A 20,709-nucleotide genomic window follows, 5' to 3' on the forward strand; every position below is an offset into this window, starting at 1 on the left:
GCAGTTTGTCTGTGACTACCGGCGTGCGTGTACTAACTGTACTAACTGTACTAACTGTGACAGTTTAATGGAGAAGGTAGTAGAATCCGCAGCCCAGCACAAGCCCAGCAGTCATGACTGCAGCGGGAGTCATGTCATTGCAGCTGCGGCACACTCTCGTCCACGTGGGCGATGGCTCCACCAGCTGGTCCACCTTCTCGGAGATGGCGCGGATGTGGGCGCCGATTTGACGCAGGCTCTGCCGGAGGTCATCCAAGTCCATTTGGGTCTGCCTCTTGATCTCCAGGATCATTTGGTAGAGAGTCACGTTGACCTGCTGGCTGTTCCTCGTGACCACAAACATCTCACGGCGGAAGGCCTCAATGTCCGGTGAGGCGACTTCCATCCTCCAGAGTCATGGGGGAGACAGCAGGGCCTGGGTGGCCTCTCACAGAGTCAGACATGTCCTGGCCCAGCTCTCAAAATAGCATGACACAGGACAGATTGCCTCATGACGAAAGACAAGTCAGGTGATGAGCGTCTATGTGATGTCATATTAAGGACAAGACTTTGAATGCAAGCTCAGCACAAGTTGGCCTGTTATTTCTTTTTTATCCTGCTTTTGGAGGAGGTGGAACAACTGGTGAAAATATATCAATCCGGACATAAAACAGAAGACATATTTCAGCTACTGCAGTGACCACACTCAACTAATTCATGGATGTTGCAATACTGATGTCGTACGCTGGGTGGCACTAAAGCGTCATTCGGAAGTACTTCGCCCGAGCGAAGAAGACGTACCAGGAAAGTTAGCTAGACATGGCGGATGCTGTCCCCAGCTGCCAGTTGAGCTCCAGCCTGAGCTAAGCCGAGCAAAAGAGGCTGCTTCTAATGAGCTTCGATGAGTTTTCATCTTTCATGGATATTCCGGACTCGCTGGGACTCTGAGCTGTTCGCTTAAGCCGAATGGCGTCCGCTCAAGCCCGAATAGGCCAGCAGGCCTTAGCGGTGCTCGATGTGGCTCTACGAGTCCCCTGCATCTTTATCATCGACGCAATTTTTAACTCTTATTACGACCCCGGCCCGGGATGGGCCGGTGCCGTCGGGAAGGCTTTGTTCCGAGTGTCGGGTGAGTGTTGGACCGCACACTTCCTTGGCTAACTTTAGCCGCCTGATTCCGAGCCGCGGCCTGACGTAACTGTCAGTCAGAGAGGGCGACGACAACATGGCAGCTCCGTGGAAACATCACTAGTTTGACGTATTTTACTTTTTAGTTCCATTACACCGCAGCCGAAACTCTGATTTAATGCTTACTTGAAACAACGCAGATGTTGTTGAGAAGACTTGGATCGTTGTTGCCATTTTCGTTATCAAGTTGCTAACCTCTTAGATCTTTGTGTCGCTCTTTGTAGACAACGACAAACATTTGTTGAGTCATTCCATCGATATCTTTTTTTTAATTTTATTTTTTAAATAAATGTATGCGTTATCTGGGTTTTTAAAATCCAAAGCGAGGGACACAAATGTTGACTTCATGGTGGTCTTGAACAGTTGTTGCTTGTTTTCCAGGAGTCCTTATCTCCAGTGTGGTGCTGCTGCTCTCCCAGAAGGCCTTGTTCAAGTTCTACACGCTGTTCTTGGCCGTCGTCCTCGGCGCGGCGGCTGTCCTCATCAACTACCACGCCACGTCTCACATTGACTTCTACAGCGCCTACTACAAAGCGGCGCTGGGCTTCAGACTGGTGCCCAGGAATGGGCCTACGCTGTGGCTGGGCGTGGCGGCCATCCAGCTTGTCTTCGGGGTGGGTTACGTGTTCCTCTTCAACCTGCAGTCGTCGCTGGCCGCCCTGGTGGTCCTGGACATCATGGTGCCCGTATGGGGGCTGATGATCGAGCTGCCGCTGGATGTGCGGCGGCTGGTGGCTGTGTTCTCGGGCATGGCGTTGGCGCTCAACACGGTGGTGTGCCTCACCATGAGGCTCAAGTGGTTCTACTACTCGTGTCGCTACGTTTACCTGCTGGTCCGCCACATGTACCGGATGTACGGTCTACAGCTGCTGCTGAAGGACACTTGGAAGAGGATCAGGTTCCCTGACGTCTTGCGAGTGTTTTGGCTGACCCGGGTCACCGCCCAAGCCCTGATACTCATCTATGTGGTGCGGGCGGTGCGGAGGGAGAGCGGCGATGCCACGGGAGTGACAACAGATGGGAACTTGGACTCGCAGGTGGTGGTTGAATCCGAGTGCGTGTTTCAGAGTGTTTGTGAGGTGTAACACGTCTCCACGGTCCTCGCAGGGCTACCTGCTGAGCTGGGATGTGTTCTGGGACGTGACCAGTAACCTGATCATCTCCGGATGCGACTCCACACTCACGGTTCTGGGGATGAGTGCCGTCATCTCGTCTGTGGCGCACTACCTGGGTCTCAGCATCCTCACCTTCATCGGTAAACGAAAGTGACGCCGCAAGTGGTCAAAAGAAAATGTTCCCTTTTTCGAACTTTGCATCTCTGTCAGGTTCGACTGAGGAGGAGGACAAACGTTTGGGCTTCGTGGCTCCAGTTTTGTTCTTCATCCTGGCCTTGCAGACCGGCCTCAGCAGTCTGGACCCCGGGGAACGGCTGGTAGGTCCCTTTTTATGGAAATACGCTGAGTTGGTTTGTGGTCGTTTTGCTGATCCGAACCCGCTCTGATCGAAAGGTCCGTCTGAGCCGCAACATGTGCCTTCTGCTGACGGCCATCCTGCACTTCATCCAAGGTATGACCGACCCGGTGCTGATGTCCCTCAGCGCCTCGCACGTCTCCTCGTTCCGCCGCCACTTCCCTGTGCTGCTGGTGTCGGCGGCGCTCTTTGTGCTCCCGGTGGTGCTCAGCCATGCCCTGTGGCACCACTACGCCCTCAACACCTGGCTCTTCGCCGTCACCGCCTTCTGCGTGGAGCTCTGCCTCAAGGTATGCCTCTTCCAACGCATTCCTGCTGAGGAAGAAGTGACAAAACATGGCGGCTCCCCTTTCCAGGTGGTGGTGTCGCTGACAGTCTATGGCCTTTTCATGGCTGACGGCTTCTCCAACGTTCTGTGGGAGAAGCTGGACGACTACGTCTACTATGTGCGCTCCACGGGCAACATCATCGAGTTCCTGTTCGGTGTGGTGATGTTCGGGAACGGCGCCTACACCATGATGTTCGAGTCGGGCAGCAAGATCCGCGCCTGCATGATGTGCCTGCACGCCTACTTCAACATCTACCTGCAGGCCAAGAACGGCTGGAAGACGTTCATCAACCGCCGCACGGCTGTCAAGAAGATCAACTCTCTGCCGGAGCTGCGCGGCGACCAGCTGAGGGACATCGAGGACGTGTGCGCCATCTGCTACCAGGACTTCGCCACCTCGGCCCGCATCACGCCGTGCCACCACTACTTCCACGCGCTGTGCCTCCGCAAGTGGCTGTACATCCAGGACACCTGCCCCATGTGCCATCAGAGGGTCAACGTGGACGAAGACAGCCAAGACAGGGATGCCTTCTCCAACAACAACGGTGGCTATGCGGCACCGCCGGACAACAATGATGCAGCCCCGCTGCTGGTGAGGGAGAACCGGCGCCACGAGCCTCGCGACGGCCAGCCCGTGAACCGGGATGGGGCGGCGGCTGCTGATGCTGCGGGTGCTGGCGAGCCAGCTGGGCTGGACCACGAGCTGCTGGAGGACAACGACAGCATCGAGTACGACGACGACGAGTGGGTGGTGCAAAATGGCGGCACACCCGTGGAAGAAGAGTATTTGAACGATGACACAGACTCCACAGAGGACTGACGTCTTTATTTAAGTTAGCAACACAAATTCAGCATTTTAATTGAAACATGTCAGGGATGTGATTTTTCAGTTTCTTTAGGGTTGCCCTTTAAAGGGATCGTTGGGATGTTTCTGACATCCCCGTCAGCAGAAACATTGCCTCCACTGAAGAATTCAAGAACGTAGTTCCGCGAGGTGAGGCTCACAACATGCGTTCAAGAGCAATACATTTGCATCACAAAAATGAAAGAGTCAGACCTCACAATCTCCCTCCCTTCGCACCACTGCGTGCTGACACCAGCCATCACATGACAGCAGTTGCTTCACGTTGTTTACTGCTGGCATAGTGAAAGTAAACATGTCTGACTACCAAACAAGTGATGGCGACATTCCTTTTAGCACAAAGCCAAAGGGATGCCGTTATGTTTAGTGCTGCAAATGTATCACTTTTGAGGGGCATAATGAAGGTTCATTTGTTGATGTTATTACCAAAGCTCTTTTTAATGAGCTGCCCTATGCACTGAACTTTAATGAAGTGAAATTGAAAAACATGGCCGCACGGAGACTTAGTGGTTAGCATGTCAGTAGATTGGGAAGATGTGGGTTCAAATCTCCGTTTGGGCCCGTCTGTGCAGCTTGCATGGTTTCCTCCCACATTCCAAAAGCACGCATGTTAGGTCAATTGGCAACTCTAAATGGCTGGTGACCATTGCCCAAAGTCTGCTGGGATAGGCTCCGGCGTCCCCGCTACCAATGTGAGGACATGCAGCATAGAAAATGAATACGCATTTTGTTTACAATTTCAATTGAAATTTGCAGCATAAATTTAATCAAAATCCAAAAGCAAAAATATGATTAATTTTCTACCGCTTATCCTCACTAGGGCTTCAAAGGTGCTGGAGCCTATCCCAGCTGTCTTCGGGCAAGAGCCAGGGTACACCCTGGAGTGGTGGCCAGCCAATCACAGGGCACATATAGACAAACAACCATTTACCTATGGACAATTTGGAGTGGCCAATTAACCTAGCATGTTGTTGGAATGTGGGAGGAAACCGGAGTACCCGGAGAAAACCCACGCATGCACGGGGAGAACATGCAAACTCCACACAGATGGCCGAGAGTGGGATTGAACTCTGGTTTCCGAGCTGTTAAGTCTACACGCTAACCACTCAACCACCGTGCAGCATAGCAAAAAAATTCAGCGTCTAAGAAAAGCTTTGGTAATAAAGAAACAGATGGAACTTCACACAAAACACAAGTAACCCCACCAAGCACACGGAAAAAAAACAACCAGGACTAACGGGACGCACCGCTGACGGGGATGTCGGATATGTCCAAAAATTCCCAACCATCCATTTAAAGCGCGTGTGTGACAGCTGCGTGGTGACGACCAACCCGTTCGTTCTGATCTTTGCACGTTCTCTTCCTGCGCCGCCACGCTGCTCCATGTCACTTTTAAAAGGAAACTTCAGCACATCTCCAGAGCGTAGGGTTCTGTCGTGTTCCACAAGTGTGTTCTGCACCAACATGGACACAGGAACCCGTAGCCGGACACACAGTCCATTTTGAAAGAATGTCTTGATTGTATAAAAAAAAAAGTCTGCTGTAATGATGCGTTCGCTGATGGACCGGAGCTCAGGTAGTGTCACATGTCCCCTTCTCGGCCAATCGGAGTGAAGCGGAAGCGTCTTGATGATGGCCTACTGGTCTCTTGTGTGACCGTGCCTGCATTTATGTACGTTCTTGTACATGTAATTAAAGCAAACACGCTGACACGTTCTCAGTCAGTCTTTAGTCCGGTTCTGATAAGAGGTACTTTTGATAAGCGCTTTCCCCAAATAAATTAAAACATGCTGTCATGTGATTGATTGTGTTGAGAGGGAGGAAAGCAGAGTGTGTGTGTTAATCATGCTTGTGTTGCCAGAATTCACCAAAGGAGCTGAAGGTGACCTCTACCGAGGTCCAGACCGTTTAGTCTCAGGGTCCCGTTGTCGGCCTGCGAGAATAGTACTACTTTAATTTCCAGGCTTAAACTACTGTGTCGGGCAAAGTGAGAATTATGCTGCTAGAGCGATTAACGTATTTGTGTAGAAGAAGATGCAGCAGCACTTTTCATCCGTTGGTTCTGAGGCGTTAAGCACAAAGTATGGCGTTGGGTCGGCCAAACAGCACTGAGAGGGACTTCGGCTCAAGAAGACAATTGTGCGGAAAGCTTTTTGACAAGGCTGGAAGCTGTCTTTTTTTTTCTTCTTCTTTTTAATGGCTGTAATTAAAATCACATTTGATATTGTCCATGTCTCCTCTTTGAATATCACCCACAAGACAATTTGCATGGGACGATACACTAATAGTTATTGTCATATCTATGGGGTGTCACAAGATCTGGTGGGATTCAAACATGTCAAGGTTTCGGTTCCCCCACATGACTCAGCCTGGAATGATCCTGGTTCTATTATGACTCCTTCACTATATCATGTTTTTCCATCGCAAGGATGATTATTAGTCAAAACACAACTTGAATACAAGTCATGCGTATTCTGGTCACATTGAGGCATTACATGACCTTGACACTGTTTGAGAGAGCAAAAAAAGATGCCCTCCCACCCTGAGTGGAAGTGGTTAGGTTTTTGGCTTATGTTTAAAATAAATACATTTGAGGCTTGCTTACTATTTTGAAAGCCATGGCCATCTTGTGTGTCCCTCCACTGATCCCGTAGCCTGTGCATTACAGTTGAGCAATGTGGCGTAAACAAAGAATAGCAGGAGTGTTAAAGTGACTATAGGGGTGTTATTTCCTGTCTACATGGCTCTAATAACGCAAGGGAATAATTGTACTTTTGTTTGTTAAATATCTCTTATTGTATGTATATATTATTCTCAAATGTATTTGTTGATTAAAATTGTTTAGTTTCTCTAAAATCTACTACTTAAAGGCAAAACTCACTAAATCACTCAAGGATCTTGAAAAACAGTAACATGTATCGCCCACCTCCGCACTCACCTCAATACATCGTTGTTGTGACGAAGCCGGAAGTAATTAGTTTTATTTTGAAATGGCCCGGAAATGTGATGCTAGCTGACTTGACGGTTCTTCACTTCAACAAACTCCTGCTGCTAACCAGCAACGATTTCTTCTTGTTGAAGAGCAGCATTAAACTCTTTGTTCAGGCAGTGCCGCTGGAAGATATATTGTAACATTTTATACAGGTCCTTGTTGTTTTTTTTTGGTCCGCCATGCTCAAGTTGTGTCTGCACCGAGCTCTCGGCTCTAAGTTACCGGCGGCATCGTTGGGCGCGACGGCACCGAGGCTGCCGGGAGGAAGGCGACACACTCCCCGTCGTCTAATGGGAACTCACGGCAGGAACGAGCCGAGGGAGCCGCTGAACTCCCCCAAGAGAGCCAAGGAGTTTATCTACCGCCTCCAGGCCAGGGAGAGGACATGTTTGCTAAAAGAGCTTCAAAACTTTGAGTCCATCGCCATTGCTCAAGGTGCGTCTCGGGTTAAAGGTCACTTCCTTTCTTTTTACCGGAGCTTCTTGGGGCCAATGGGCGTGGTCTTGGCGTGAACTAGTCGTGATTGGTCACTGCAATGGTCACGTTAAAGTGTGAGTCAGTGGAAACATCAAATCATCTTACTCTTGCCAATACTTCATTTATTCCTTTAGTAAGTACTTATTTATAGTGGACAATACTACATATTCAAATATACGACTATTATTGCCCATACTGATACTTAATACTTAAAAATGTTCACAGTATCATCAAAATAATATCATTATTTGCTTTTATCACATACAATTGATTGAAATCTGCTATTGATTCTCATTTAAATCCTTTGTTTTTTTTACCCCTGAGGATCTACTGTGACCAAAAACTTTATTTTGTCCTCCTCAGAGACTCTGGAGACTTCGCCCCCCACCGCAGCCCAGATACGATATGGTGGGCTACACGTGTACACACAAAAACACACAGTGTAGCATGTTGCAGTAACATGAGTAAAACCGTCTCATGTCTTTCATGTAGTCATATTCCACAATGCCGTTCCCTTCGTCGGCTTCGGTTTCCTGGACAACGCCATCATGATCTCAGCCGTAAGTGACTAGACCGCCGTGTCCCACCTGTCGGTTGACCGTTGCCCTCCTTCCTTCTCCCTGCAGGGAACGCAGATTGAGCTTTCGATCGGAGTCACGCTGGGAATTTCCACCATGGCTGGTAAGAACCTGCACTTTCAAAATCATCACACGTTGTCAGACGAGCTCCCCCTGCTGGCCTGGAGGGTCATCACCGTGTCTCATTGGTGCGCCGCTTGACATTCTGTTGCCATGGTTACCATCTGCAAAGTGCAAATGAGGCTGCTGTGATGATTAATTCAACCTGTTAGGAGAACGTGCTGAGATGTTCTCGAGATCTTTTTAGAATATTTAGAGTTTGTCTTTGTGTGTCTTCAGCTGCCGCCCTGGGGAACCTGGTGTCAGACCTGGCGGGTCTTGGGTAAGAGGACAGTATGTGTATGTGTGTGTGTTTCCCTGGCATCTCCACAGCGTGTGTTTGCAGCCTAGCAGGTTACGTGGAGGCCCTGGCGTCCAAACTGGGCATGCAGGTTCCGGACCTGACCCCCAAACAGGCGGACATGTGGCAGACTAGGGTCAGCTCGCACTCGGTGAGGCTGCAGAACTCGAGCCGCCACTGTCCGAAACGATCCACTACCCTTCTCCGTTCCCCTGCAGGGTAAAGCCATCGGCGTCTTCATCGGCTGCATTTTGGGAATGTTCCCCCTCTTATTCATCGGCGATGACGAGGAAAAGGCGGCGCACCCTGCTAGCTCGGCATCGCGCTCCTAATGGGTGGCCATAACACACACTGGACACACTGATGTCTTCTCATGGCCAGGCAGTGACCTCACTTCCTGCCTCAAGGCACTTTTGCCGGACAGATATTTTGACGGCAGAGTGATGACTTTCTGTCCGACACTACCAGCCCCTTTTTTGAAATGACTGTTTACTAACACAAGCAACGCTAACTGCTAGCTAACGGCTACCTCCAAGTTGGCATGCTGTGTGCATGTTTTGAACTTTTCGGGGGAGGGGGCATTTGTGAACGTCTTAAAACGGTTTGCTCACCAAGCGGTCCGGTTCTGCCGAAGACTAGGAAGTAGCGGTGCACGATATCCTTTTTACTAACCGATACCGCTTTCTGCTTCTCAAGACAGACGCTATGATGCAGTCGATCGACCCTAAACGTCGATTTAGCCAGTTTAATCACACCTGGAGTTAAAACTGGAACAAAAGTAGAATTTGACTAACAATTATAACGTAATCTATCAAATATAACGTAACTACTACTACAACACTACTAGCAGTAGAACCAGAATAGAGCGACAATCCTCCAACCCTCGACTCTACTGTATTTTCCCTCTTTTTCTTTCACCTCGTATTTGCGCCTGAATGCTGATACTATTTGGGATCGCATAAAGGTCAGATTTGATGACGTTATGAATATTTATTGAGTGCTAATGTAAATATTTGTCCGAATGAGTTACTTCATGCGCACGCACGCTAGCCACATCAAACATTCATTCATTAATTTTCTACCACTCATCCTCACGAGGGTCGCGGGGGATGCTGGAGCCTATCCCAGCTGTCTACGGGCGAGAGGCAAGGTACACCCTGGACTGGTGGCCAGCCAATCACAGGGCACATATAGACAAACAACCATTCACACTCACATTCATACCTATGGACAATTTGGAGTCGCCAATTAACCTAGCATGTTTTTGGAATGTGGGAGGAAACCGGAGTACCCGGAGAAAACGTCACCAGGAAAGATCTCACCAGGCTAAAATGTGACAAGAAAAATCACACTATAAATAAATAATAATGAATGCCAATGAACTGGATGATTTTGCCGGCCTCCATATATCGCCATGTGCATGCATGGATGAAGCGGACTTGAGGATTTGTCCTGACTGACTTTGTGGGTCTCACAGAACCACACAGTGATGTCATTGGACCTTTGCCTCATGTCTGCTCCTCATCCTCCTGACTCCGCTTTTTCTCATGTTTTAACTGTGTATTAACGAATGAATGTTGTATCTTTTACTCTTGCTTTTATTCAACGCCATTCTTCTGTAAAGTGTCTTTGAGTATTTTGAAAAGCGCTATACAAATAAAATGTATTATTATTAGGTTAGCGGGTGGTCACATTCCAAAGCGAGACTGCTGGCCAGCCAATCACAGGGCACATATAGCATGCACGGGGAGAACATGCAAACTCCGCACAGAGATGGCCGAGGGTGGGATTGAACCCGGGTCTCCTAGCTGTGAGGTCTGCGCGCTAACCACTCGCCCGCCGACGGTGGGTCGCTACTCATTTTGTGCTTTTAAATACAGTGAAGAAAATAAGTATTTGAACACCCTGCTATTTTGCTATTTCTCCCACTTAGAAATCATGGAGGGGTCTGAAATTTTCATCGTAGGTGCATGTCCACTGTGAGAGAGATAAACTAAAAAGAAAAATCCAGAAATCACAATGCATGATTTTTTAACAATTTATTTGTGTGATACAGCTGCTAATAAGTATTTGAACACCTGAGAAAATGAATGTTAATATTTGGTACAGTAGCCTTTGTTTGCTATTACAGAGGTCAAACGTTTCCTGTAGTTTTTCACCAGGTTTGCACACACTGCAGGAGGGATCTTGGCCCACTCCTCCACACAGATCTTCTCTAGATCAGTCAGGTTTCTGGGCTGTCGCTGAGAAACACGGAGTTTGAGCTCCCTCCAAAGATTTTCGATTGGGTTCAGGTCTGGAGACTGGCTGGGCCATGCTAGAACCTTGATATGCTTCTTACGGAGCCACTCCTTGGTTTTCCTGGCTGTGTGCTTCGGGTCGTTGTCGTGTTGGAAGACCCAGCCACGACCCATCTTCAATGCTCTGACAGAGGGAAGGAGGTTGTTCCCCAAAATCTCACAATACACGGCCCCAGTCATCCTCTCTTTAATGCAGTGCACTCGTCCTGTCCCATGTGCAGAAAAACACCCCCAAAGCATGATGCTACCACCCCCATGCTTCACAGTAGGGATGGTGTTCTTCGGATTGTACTCTTCATTCTTCTTCCTCCAAACACGCTTATTGGAATTATGACCAAAAAGTTCTATTTTGGTCTCATCTGACCATAAAACTTTCTCCCATGACTCCTCTGTATCATCCAAATGGTCATATGCAAACTTAAGACGGGCCTTGACATGTGCTGGTTTAAGCAGGGGAACCTTTCGTGCCATGCATGATTTCACATCATGACGTCTTAGTGTATTACCTACAGTAACCTTGGAAACGGTGGTCCCAGCTCTTTTCAGGTCATTGACCAAGTCCTGTCGTGTAGTTCTGGGCTGATTCCTCACCTTTCTTAGAATCATTGAGACCCCACGAGGTGATATCTTGCATGGGGCTCCACTCCGATTGAGATTGACCGTCATGTTTAGCTTCTTCCATTTTCTAATGATAGCTCCAACAGTGGACCTTTTTTCACCAAGCTGCTTGGTAATTGCTCCGTAGCCCTTTCCAGCCTTGTGGAGGTGTACAATTTTGTCTCTGGTGTCTTTGGACAGCTCTTTGGTCTTCGCCATGTTACAAGTTAAAGTCTTACTGATTGTATGGGGTGGACAGGTGTCTTTATGCAGCTAACGACCTCAAACAGGTGCATCTGATTCAGGATGATACATGGAGTGCAGGTGGACTTCTAATGGGCAGACTAACAGGTCTTTCAGGGTCAGAATTCTAGATGATACACAGGTGTTCAAATACTTATTTGCAGCTGTATCACACAAATAAATTGTTAAAAAATCATGCATTGTGATTTCTGGATTTTTCTTTTTAGTTTATCTCTCTCACAGTGGACATGCACCTACGATGAAAATTTCAGACCCCTCCATGATTTCTAAGTGGGAGAAATAGCAAAATAGCAGGGTGTTCAAATACTTATTTTCTTCACTGTATGTTGTTGTTCCTGTCTTAGTTTTACACCACATAAGATAAAGAAATATTACTCTGATATTTCAGTACTGATACGCAGTATGTGGGATTTTAGAAGCAGGCAGATATATTTTTTTGTTAATATTGGACCAATATTTGATATAAATCAGCATATGGTATCACGCAACTTTACATTGAGATTATATACAAAAGCTAATAATAGAAAGTGTGTTAATGGCGTGTTCATGGGACAAGCTGGTGTATTTAAAAAAAAAGGGGGATACCGTCTCATTACATGCATGTTACTATGCTACTAGCGAGCCAGAGCTGTGGTTGCCATGACAACATGTCTGTGACATGACATCACACAGCGGCTCATCATGTGTTTCGCCTTTGGTCGTGGACTTTGCCTGACTCTCAACTACAGGCTGAAGGAGCTAAGATGTGCTCACACACAGAAAACACGCAGGGTTTCTTCTAGAGTTGTCGCAGAGAAGAAGGATGGAAGCCACGATGAAGGTTGAGGCCATGGCAGAATTCAGCGCCCTCCGCCAAAACGTGCAGGATATCAACGCTCAGACCCAGAGGGACATCGAGGCTCTCCGCCAGGACGTGGTGAATGCTGTGACCCAGACGCATCGAGAATCCAAGGTGGTCCGCCAAGAAGCCAGGAATCTCCGCCAAGAGGTGCAGAAAAACTTGGGAATGAACCCGCAGGACATGGAGGCTCTCCGCCTGGAGATCAGGGAGCAGACACAAAGGGACCTGGAGACCCTGCGCCAGGAAGTCAACAACGTGATTCAAAGAGAAATAAAGGTCTTCCGCCAAGAGTCAAGGAGGCTCCGCCAAGAGGCTCAGGGCATGGCCACGCTGCGGCAGGAGTGGGAGGACGTCAAAATGAACCTGTGCACGCTCTCCGACAGGATGAAGATGGTGGCGGAGCAGGCCAACGTGCCGCCCAGGGCCACGGTGGGGACAAGCTCGTGCACGCGGAGGAAGATTCGTGATACGTGCTGGGGGATCTCCTTCCCCTTGGCCATGACGCTGTGTGCCGTGTTTGGCTTTGGAATTGGAATCACTCTGTCCTAGACCACGTGCAACCCCTCTTTGGTCTTCTGTGGCCTAGGAAATCCTTCAGAGACTCATTTCTCCTTCCCAGTTGCGGTTGAAATGGATACTGCGGTCCAAATGTGAATAGACAAGAACTTCTAGAACAGGACATTGATGATTCCCCACAGCATCTTCCACAGACATGGGTGTTGGGAGCCGCCGCAAACATTATGTCATCATCATCAACTAGCCAACCGGACCCCCAATCCAGTTCTACCTCTGAGTGACCGGACTGCACTGAAGAAGCTCTGTGGACTTTTCAAGACCAAAACTCCTGTTGCCGTGTTTTCCTGTGTCTCTTTGCAGTGAAATGCATTTGAATTTAAGACGATATTTATTGAAATAAATGTGCATATGCATTAAAACGCTTCACTTTCTTGCTTTGTCCATCACGTCAGCACACGGCTCGCCTCCCAAAGTCCACCGGAGCTTTGTTGTCATCAAGTGGATGAGAAGAACACTTGGATGGTGTTGTTGTAGATGGCGCCGGAAAGTTCTGCAGGGTCTTCCTCCCTGGCTGCCGCCATGACCTCCAGAACCTGTCTGCAAGAAACAACACGGTATGGCTTATTTTCACCATGGAACATGTCCAAAAAGGAGGAGGACTTTGTAGGAACGCAGACCATTTTGGACTGTTCCGTTTGGATTTACGCTGCAGACTGAATCTTTCAGTGGGTGTTGACTGTCAGGATGAAGTCTATCTTCGTGTGGAGTTTTTTTTTTCCCCCATATGTGAAAATTTTAGTACCGTAAAACGGGGTTATAAGGGATAGCGGGGTAATAAGGGACAATTTTTGGGAAAATGTTTTTTGAACGATTTATGCTTCTTTGAAAAAAACAACACAAAGCAACACAAAAATTGTCCCTTATTACCCCGAAAATTGTCCCTTATCACCCCGAAATTTGTCCCTTATCACCCTGAAAATTGCCCCTTATCACCCCGAAAATTGTCCCTTATCACCCCGAAATTTGTCCCTTATCACCCTGAAAATTGCCCCTTATCACCCCGAAAATTGTCCCTTATTAACCTCGAAAATTGTCCCTTATCACCCTGAAAATTGTCCCTTATCACCCCGAAAATTGTCCCTTATCACTCCGAAAATTGCCCCTTATCACCCCAAAAATTGCCCCTTATCACCCCGAAAATTGTTCCTTATTAACCTCGAAAATTGTCCCTTATCACCCCAAAAATTGTCCCTTATCACCCCGAAAATTGTCCCTTATTAACTCTGAAAATTGTCCCTTATCACCTTGAAAATTGTCCCTTATGACCCTAAAACAAAAATTGTCCCTTATTACCCCAAAAATTGTCCCTTATTACCCCAAAAATTGTCCTTTTATTACCCCAAAAATTGTCCTTTATCACCCCGAAAATTGTCCCTTATTACCCTGAAAATTGTCCCTTATTAACCTTGAAAATTGTCCCTTATTACCCTAAAAATTGTCCCTTATTAACCCGGAAAATTGTCCCTTATTACCCTGAAAATTGTCTCTTATTACCCCGAAAATTGTCCCTTATTAACTCCAAAAATTGTCCCTTATTACCCTGAAAATTGTCCCTTATTACCCCGAAAATTGTCCCTTATTAACTCCGAAAATTGTCCCTTATCACCCTGAAAATTGTCCCTTATAACCCTGAAAATTGTCCCTTATAACCCTGAAAATTGTCCCTTATTACCCCGAAAATTGTCCCTTATTACCCCAAAAATTGTCCCTTATTACCCCGAAAATTGTCCCTTATTACCCCGAAAATTGTCCCTTATTACCCCAAAAATTGTCCCTTATTACCCCGAAAATTGTCCTTTATTAACCCCGAAAATTGTCACTTATTACCCCAAAAATGGTCCCTTATTACCCCCGTTTTATGGTATGTTTGTGGTGGGAAGCTTTGTTTTGTTGCCTTTTATGTTGCTACCGCTTAAGAAGTCACTTTCGGCATACTTGCTTGTTTGTGTTGAGGGGCGTGTATAAAGACGGCGCCGTGTATAAAGACGTCGGCGTGTATAAAGACGTCGGCGTGTGTAAAGACGTCGGCGTGTATAAAGACGTCGGCGTGTATAAAGACGTCGGCGTGTATAAAATACGTCGGTATTGACTTAACAGTGACAGGTGACGTGATCTGCAAAGGTTCCACTCACATGATGTGACACGGCTCGTTCCTGTCCTTCAGGCAGTGCCCCGCCTCCCATTTCTTCTTAGTCTGGAAAGTTGTTTTGATGTATTTGGCGCCCGCGTGCGTGTTCTTCACGCCACACCATGGAGCATCTGGCGGCGGCGACATATAGACAGACACGTGACCAGATGCAAAGATTGGAGAGATTTGCCCTCCAGGAGATATCGCACCAGTTTCTATCATGAGTCTCTCAGTGGGAATGGACTTCATGGCTTCAATGTTGGCCTCACTTTTCAAGGAACTGAAAGTGAAAATGACAGAATGTTCATTGTTGCACATGGCACGGTGCCTTGGAAAACCACGTCCCAGCCCACCATCCGTTTATTCCGATATAGAGGTCCAGGTCGATGAGGGCAGCGGCATCCTTTTCGGTCCCATCGAACGAGTGAACCTAAACAGAGGATTTGACTTCAAAGTGGAAAAACAAATTGCAGCTTGCATTCGTCATCAATGGATTATAATTCAATATTTCACAGACCATCCATTATTGTCTCATCAGCTAAGGATTGTGCATTTCTGGCCATTTGTATTTTTATTTATTTATTTATTATTTTATTGTTAATGCATTTTTCTTTACAGTAATTGAATGTCTTATTTATTATAATTTATTTTTCTATTTGTTCCAATTTTTTCTTGTATTATTTAACTTATTTAACATTTTTATCTCCTTCTTTTCCTTAACACTGCAGACTATATATGCTCATTATAAAAAAAACAACTGTGAATTGTATGTGCATGATTACTCCTGTTTTTATTTATTCACTTATCCTTAATATATTTACTTGCTCTACACAAATTACATTAAATTATAATATAACTTAAATATGCAATTAAAATACAATTCTATAGGAATCCTTCTACAAATTAAATTAACTATTAAATATGTCATGTTTAATTGAATTGTACTATTCAATTAGCATATATCATCATGAATAAATACCGTATTTTCCAGCCTATAAGTATAAGTAACTTTTTTTCATAGGTTGGCTGATCCTGTGACTTATACGCCAGAGCGACTTATAAATGAAAAAAAAACGGTTTATGTTCCATAAACACTGGACACCTTTTCTGTTCATCTTTATTTTTTGTGTAGCTGAATAACCATTGTGTTAGCATATCTTACACCTATTCAGCCTGTTTTTTATTTATTATTATTTTACAAATGTTAGAATTTACCTGCAAAAATGTGACTTATACTCCAGTGTGACTTATGTATGTTTTTTTTCTACATAATTATGCATTTTTGGCCTTGTGCGACTTGTAGACCATAAAATACGGTAATAGATTAAATGAAATGTAAATATTGTATTTCCACTCAAACCATCAGTCTACTCACCACGCCCCCCACGCATCTGTCTCGATTCCTCCTCATGATGTCTGGAAACAAAGACTCGCTCAGCCAACGAGACACACCCAGGCCTCACCCAGGCGGCTATGACTCACCCACAAAGTCCTGATGTGCGTTGCGACAGTGGAGGAACATGGGCAGCTTGGTCTCCTCCGCCAGCTCAAACTGCTTCTCAAAGTACCTGCAAAGAGGCTTGGCTTTGTCCACTTTCTTTATGATGGTACACCTTCAGCAGAGACTTACTTGAGCTGAGTCTCTTTGGGGCAGAATTCTAACCTGTCAAAATCTGAAGCGGAAAAAAACAACGCAGTGAATACTTTCATGCACGACGTCAGCCATGAAAATGTTTGTATTGCACTGGCCTAGTCCGCATTCTCCGATGGCGACCACCTTTCCTCGGTGCTCCATCGCCAGACGCTTCAGCTCCGAGAGGTACTCCGAGGCTACGCCGTCTTCGAACTCGCCGCAGCGGGTCGGATGGCAGCCGGCGCTGCAGTAGAAGTTGTCTGTGTTGAAGGAGCAATGGCGACAGGATAAAGTACGGATCACATAAGGCTCGTGGATTGGGTCGTCACGGTTACCTCTGGTCTCAGCCAGTTTGAGGGCCTCCTTGCTGTCCTGTAGGCTTCCTCCCGTGATCATGAACTGAAAGAGACACACATTAACCACAGCAGGGAGGGGGTTGGGTTTTCTAGACATGAGAGGGGTTGAATGGACGGATGCACCTTTTCAACGCCAGCTTTGACAGCTCTGTCGATGATGTCATCGAAGTCATCTACAGGAACACGACACAGGTGCTCTCAGGCAAAGTGGAGAGGTAAGTCAGGAAGGAGATGCTCACCGTCGTGTTTCCGCTTGTCTCTGTAGAGTCCTCGGAACATTGGAGCCGTCAGATTCACGCCAATATCTGTCATGGATATACTTTTTTTTCAATTACAGTATGTGACATTAACTGTGCATAATGTACAGCACATTAATAATTGATACTACAGGTATATTTAAATCAGCATTGCATTGCTTTACTCTCTGGGCTTTCGCATCCGGCTTTAAATGCAGTTGGAGTCTGAAATAAGATTGATAAATATAATTTATCAATCAGGACCTGCAAGACACCAAAACAAGGCAGCAGTGCTCCACACAGTTGCTAACACCATTAGCTCCCCAGACAAACTACGCAAGCTGAGCTCATTACTTAAAGCCCGATCACCTTTTTATTTATGTTTTATTTATCCCAAAACGTCTATCTTACCGATGAATTTGTGCTGTGCCATAGTTGAGAGAGTTCTGCTCCGGGAAAGAAGAATGCATGCAGCCCTTACCAGCACCATAAGTGTGGGAATACCGTAAGTATAATAAAAGAAGGGGTGACACTTCTTTTAACAAACACCTAGTTTGCCCTGTTTTTTGCGTAAACATAACAAACAAACAACTCGGGTCAGTATAATTTCATAGCAACTCTAGCCTGAATTGGTTTGTCAAACATTTAACTCCAGACTCAGACTCATGTTGCGCGTTTGAGGTCAGGATTACGGTCAAAACATGTCAAGCCACAAAATCCCAGAATGCTTTGCGCCTCGCTCGGCTAGAAGGTGACAGAGGACACCAAGGATGGCCTCTGCCTTTCTAACTCACCAGCAAAAAGTGCTGCGCCTCTACAAAAAGTCCTTGAGACACCTTGAGTCGTGGTGTATCTTTCGGTAGGATCTCTTATTTTGTAGGGGATGATAGTTGTTTGCGGAGTTAGCCGGCGCTCTGTGTTTGCTAATGCAGCTAAGCTAATAGCTAAGCTAACTGCTAGCCGGGTCACTCGTTGCTCGAGTCAGACTGGACAATCCAACTTTGACTTGTATTCCGTGCTTCCAACAATAAACTCATGTTTTTTTTTCAATTCGCTTGACATATTGGCTGGTGTATGCTCCTTATGTAGATACAAATGCTAAAGGTTAGCCTCCACAAGGCATAAAGCAGTTCCCTTTTAGTGAAAGTATTTTCTTGACATTCACTCATTTTCTACCGCTTGTGGGTAAAAGGGTCATGGGGGTGCAGGAGCCTATCCCAGCATGTCTTCGTTCGAGAGGCAGGGTACACCCTGGACTGGTGGCCAGCCAATCACAGGGCACATATAGACAAACAACCATTCACACTCACATTCATACCTATGGACAATTTGGAGTCGCCAATTAACCTAGCATGTTTTTGGAATGTGGGAGGAAACCGGAGAACCCGGAGAAAACCCACGCATGCACGGGGAGAACATGCAAACTCCACACAGAGATGGCTGAGGGTGGAATTGAACTCGGGTCTCCTAGCTGTGAGGCCTGTGCATTAACCACTCGATCGCTGTGCAGCCCATTTTCTTGACATAAGGATCTCAATTATTAGAATTATTTATTGGAAGCAATTTTTTTGATATCATACATATGCATATTCCTGTTGCTGTTGTCTTTAAAAGCAATGTAACTTGTGTGCTTTTGCCATTTAGGGACAAATATCGCTTCTATGCCTGCCTGCTGCGTGCTCGCTTTGACGAAAACAAGAATGAAAAAGACATGATGAAGGCCACCATGATGCTGAAGGCGGGAGAGGAGGAGTTTTGGGACAAGCAGCATCCACAGCCATACATCTTCCCTGACTCTCCTGGGGGTACCTCCTACGAGCGCTATGAGTGCTACAAGGTGAGACTGGCCTTGCGGGATGGCAGTAGGCATTACACTCTGACCCACTCGTGCTAGTAAATTAGCTGAAAAAATGTAAGAAACAGCACTGATTTATCAGTATGATGTCAAAATTCCCTCATATTGTTCTGATAATTATCGTGCACACCTAGTTTAGTTTCATTATACAAATTCAACCAAAGTGAAATTCAAGTTTACGTTAGTCTATTTGTTCTGTCTTTTTTAATTTATTTCAGACATGAATATAATGTTACATGTACATCACATGTACACATATACAATATACACTTCATTGCTACACTTGTCTGAAAAGGAGCAGGAAGAAGGTAAGCTTATTAAATCCTACCCCTTCTCCACGCCAGAGCAGTTGCCAATTCAGTGAGGGATTTTTTCCACACATACACTACCGCTCAAAAGTTTGGGATCACTTGCAAATTTCTTTGCTTTCCAAAGAAAAACACATTTTCATGCATTTCACAAACATTTTTTTTCAATTTCACAAACAATTAAAATTAATCAGATGATTTTCAAAGAAGGATCTGCATTTTTGCATAGAGGCCTACTATCAACAACTGTCAGTCCTCTGCATCAATCTCCTGGTATGGCTGCTAATCCAAGTTGATAATTTTATAAGGCTAATAGATTATTAGAAAACCCATTTAAAAATCTAAACTAAAATCTAAAACTAAAAACCATGCTGTTAACTATTTCATTCAGAGAGCACAAACTGGGTCTAACAAGGACAGAAAAACGATGCACAACTGTGCAAGAAGACGAATATCTGAGAGTGTGTAGTTTAAGACAAAGACGCCTCACAGGTCGTCACTTGGCAGCTGCACTAAATAGTACCTGTCAAACACCAGTGTCAGTATCAACAGAGAAGTGGCGACTTCAGGATGTTGGACTTCAGGATGCTGGACTTCATGGCGGGCTTGCCAAGAAAAAGCCATATCTCAGACTGGCCAAAACAATTTCCAAGTGATCCCAAATTTTTTGAGCGGTAGTGTATAATCACAGAATCTTACACAAAACAAAACAAACAAAAAAGAAGGGTGGGAACATCGGGCACCTTGATATTTGTAGATAAAATGTCTCTATTTTGTTCTTGAAGCTTCCTGAGTGGGTGCTGGATCAGTGGCACCCATCAGAGAAGGCCATGTACCCTGACTACTTCTCCAAGAGGGAGGAGTGGAAGAAGCTGAGGATGCAGAGCTGGGATAAAGAGGTGGGAATCTCCAGGGTGTAGAATCCCTCTGGTCAGCTAACGAGCGGGCCATCAAATGTGTTCCCATTGTTGCTTCCAGGTGGCCCAGCTGCAGGCCGAGACTCCAGCCGGTGGGCCCAAGTCTGAAGCCCTCCCTCCAGCCCGCCAGGAGGGCGACCTTCCCCCTCTGTGGTGGCAGTACGTCACCCGCCCCAGGGAACGCCCCACATAAACACCCCCTCCCTTTCGTCTGTAAAGACTTTCTGAAGAAATTCTCTTGTGCACGTTTGGTGGCTAAGAGCACCTCCTCATCCCCCTCAGTCCTTGTAGGTGCGTGGCTCCTTACCTGCTACGGTCACTAAATAAACCTGTAAAGAAATAACGCCTCTCTCTTGTTTATGATGCAGATAACTTGTAAGCTTGCAGATAAAGATAACGATGACAAGGGAAATGCGTGACAGCG

At 46.3% G+C, this 20,709-nt stretch overlaps 4 protein-coding genes across 6 annotated transcripts; 3 read left to right on the forward strand and 1 right to left on the reverse strand.

Moving 5' to 3' along the window:
* The first annotated feature begins 784 nt into the window (after window positions 1–784).
* Window positions 785–4,027, forward strand: rnf139 (ring finger protein 139). Its single transcript, XM_058046747.2, has 6 exons — window positions 785–1,108; window positions 1,549–2,204; window positions 2,275–2,422; window positions 2,493–2,599; window positions 2,676–2,927; window positions 2,994–4,027. The coding sequence occupies exons 1-6, from the start codon at window positions 946–948 to the stop codon at window positions 3,783–3,785; spliced, it is 2,118 nt and encodes a 705-aa protein (XP_057902730.2). The 5' UTR covers window positions 785–945; the 3' UTR covers window positions 3,786–4,027.
* Window positions 4,028–6,817: 2,790 nt separating this feature from the next.
* Window positions 6,818–9,854, forward strand: tmem65 (transmembrane protein 65). The gene is made up of 7 exons (XM_058046753.2): window positions 6,818–7,254; window positions 7,660–7,704; window positions 7,789–7,856; window positions 7,923–7,977; window positions 8,214–8,256; window positions 8,320–8,425; window positions 8,493–9,854. Exons 1-7 carry the CDS (start codon window positions 6,999–7,001, stop codon window positions 8,604–8,606), a joined length of 687 nt encoding a protein of 228 aa, XP_057902736.2. The 5' UTR covers window positions 6,818–6,998; the 3' UTR covers window positions 8,607–9,854.
* Window positions 9,855–12,005: 2,151 nt separating this feature from the next.
* tatdn1 (TatD DNase domain containing 1) lies at window positions 12,006–17,769 on the reverse strand. 3 transcript variants are annotated; one of them, XM_058047243.2, is made up of 12 exons: window positions 17,617–17,673; window positions 17,209–17,228; window positions 17,093–17,142; window positions 16,949–17,012; window positions 16,730–16,873; window positions 16,611–16,653; window positions 16,463–16,548; window positions 16,356–16,396; window positions 15,334–15,410; window positions 15,190–15,260; window positions 14,985–15,111; window positions 12,006–13,385 (listed from the first exon to the last, which is right to left on the reverse strand). In XM_058047243.2, exons 4-12 carry the CDS (start codon window positions 17,007–17,009, stop codon window positions 13,241–13,243), a joined length of 795 nt encoding a protein of 264 aa, XP_057903226.2. In that variant the 5' UTR covers window positions 17,010–17,012; window positions 17,093–17,142; window positions 17,209–17,228; window positions 17,617–17,673; the 3' UTR covers window positions 12,006–13,240. The 3 variants fall into 3 exon arrangements, with proteins under 3 accessions (XP_057903226.2, XP_057903225.2, XP_057903227.2); XM_058047242.2 differs by having other exon boundaries at window positions 12,011–13,385; window positions 17,209–17,274; window positions 17,617–17,769; XM_058047244.2 differs by having other exon boundaries at window positions 12,024–13,389; window positions 17,209–17,274; window positions 17,617–17,765.
* Window positions 17,770–17,914: 145 nt separating this feature from the next.
* Window positions 17,915–20,628, forward strand: ndufb9 (NADH:ubiquinone oxidoreductase subunit B9). Its single transcript, XM_058047246.2, has 4 exons — window positions 17,915–18,064; window positions 18,850–19,042; window positions 20,154–20,267; window positions 20,347–20,628. Exons 1-4 carry the CDS (start codon window positions 17,976–17,978, stop codon window positions 20,476–20,478), a joined length of 528 nt encoding a protein of 175 aa, XP_057903229.2. The 5' UTR covers window positions 17,915–17,975; the 3' UTR covers window positions 20,479–20,628.
* Window positions 20,629–20,709: the final 81 nt, after the last annotated feature.

Source organism: Doryrhamphus excisus, linkage group LG7 (assembly GCF_037039965.1).
Source record: "Doryrhamphus excisus strain RoL-2023G ecotype Guam linkage group LG7, RoL_Dexc_Guam_v1.1, whole genome shotgun sequence".
NCBI lineage: Eukaryota > Metazoa > Chordata > Actinopteri > Syngnathiformes > Syngnathidae > Doryrhamphus > Doryrhamphus excisus.

What these genes read in the sequence shown, in the direction of transcription:
- ndufb9 (XM_058047246.2), top strand. Translation starts at nt 17,976, where the DNA reads ATGGCCTCTGCCTTTCTAACTCACCAGCAAAAAGTGCTGCGCCTCTAC. An exon ending in GAGTCGTGGTGTATCTTTCG is followed by an intron (nt 18,065 to 18,849) that starts GTAGGATCTCTT and finishes TTTGCCATTTAG; the next exon opens with GGACAAATATCGCTTCTATG. An exon ending in TGCAGAGCTGGGATAAAGAG is followed by an intron (nt 20,268 to 20,346) that starts GTGGGAATCTCC and finishes TGTTGCTTCCAG; the next exon opens with GTGGCCCAGCTGCAGGCCGA.
- tatdn1 (XM_058047242.2), bottom strand. Translation starts at nt 17,695, where the DNA reads ATGGTGCTGGTAAGGGCTGCATGCATTCTTCTTTCCCGGAGCAGAACT. An exon ending in CATCGGAGAATGCGGACTAG is followed by an intron (nt 16,654 to 16,729) that starts GCCAGTGCAATA and finishes TTTCCGCTTCAG; the next exon opens with ATTTTGACAGGTTAGAATTC. An exon ending in TATATCGGAATAAACGGATG is followed by an intron (nt 15,261 to 15,333) that starts GTGGGCTGGGAC and finishes TTTCACTTTCAG; the next exon opens with TTCCTTGAAAAGTGAGGCCA.
- rnf139 (XM_058046747.2), top strand. Translation starts at nt 946, where the DNA reads ATGGCGTCCGCTCAAGCCCGAATAGGCCAGCAGGCCTTAGCGGTGCTC. An exon ending in CAGCATCCTCACCTTCATCG is followed by an intron (nt 2,423 to 2,492) that starts GTAAACGAAAGT and finishes CATCTCTGTCAG; the next exon opens with GTTCGACTGAGGAGGAGGAC. An exon ending in GCGTGGAGCTCTGCCTCAAG is followed by an intron (nt 2,928 to 2,993) that starts GTATGCCTCTTC and finishes TCCCCTTTCCAG; the next exon opens with GTGGTGGTGTCGCTGACAGT.
- tmem65 (XM_058046753.2), top strand. Translation starts at nt 6,999, where the DNA reads ATGCTCAAGTTGTGTCTGCACCGAGCTCTCGGCTCTAAGTTACCGGCG. An exon ending in ACGCCATCATGATCTCAGCC is followed by an intron (nt 7,857 to 7,922) that starts GTAAGTGACTAG and finishes TTCTCCCTGCAG; the next exon opens with GGAACGCAGATTGAGCTTTC. An exon ending in TCAGACCTGGCGGGTCTTGG is followed by an intron (nt 8,257 to 8,319) that starts GTAAGAGGACAG and finishes GTGTGTTTGCAG; the next exon opens with CCTAGCAGGTTACGTGGAGG.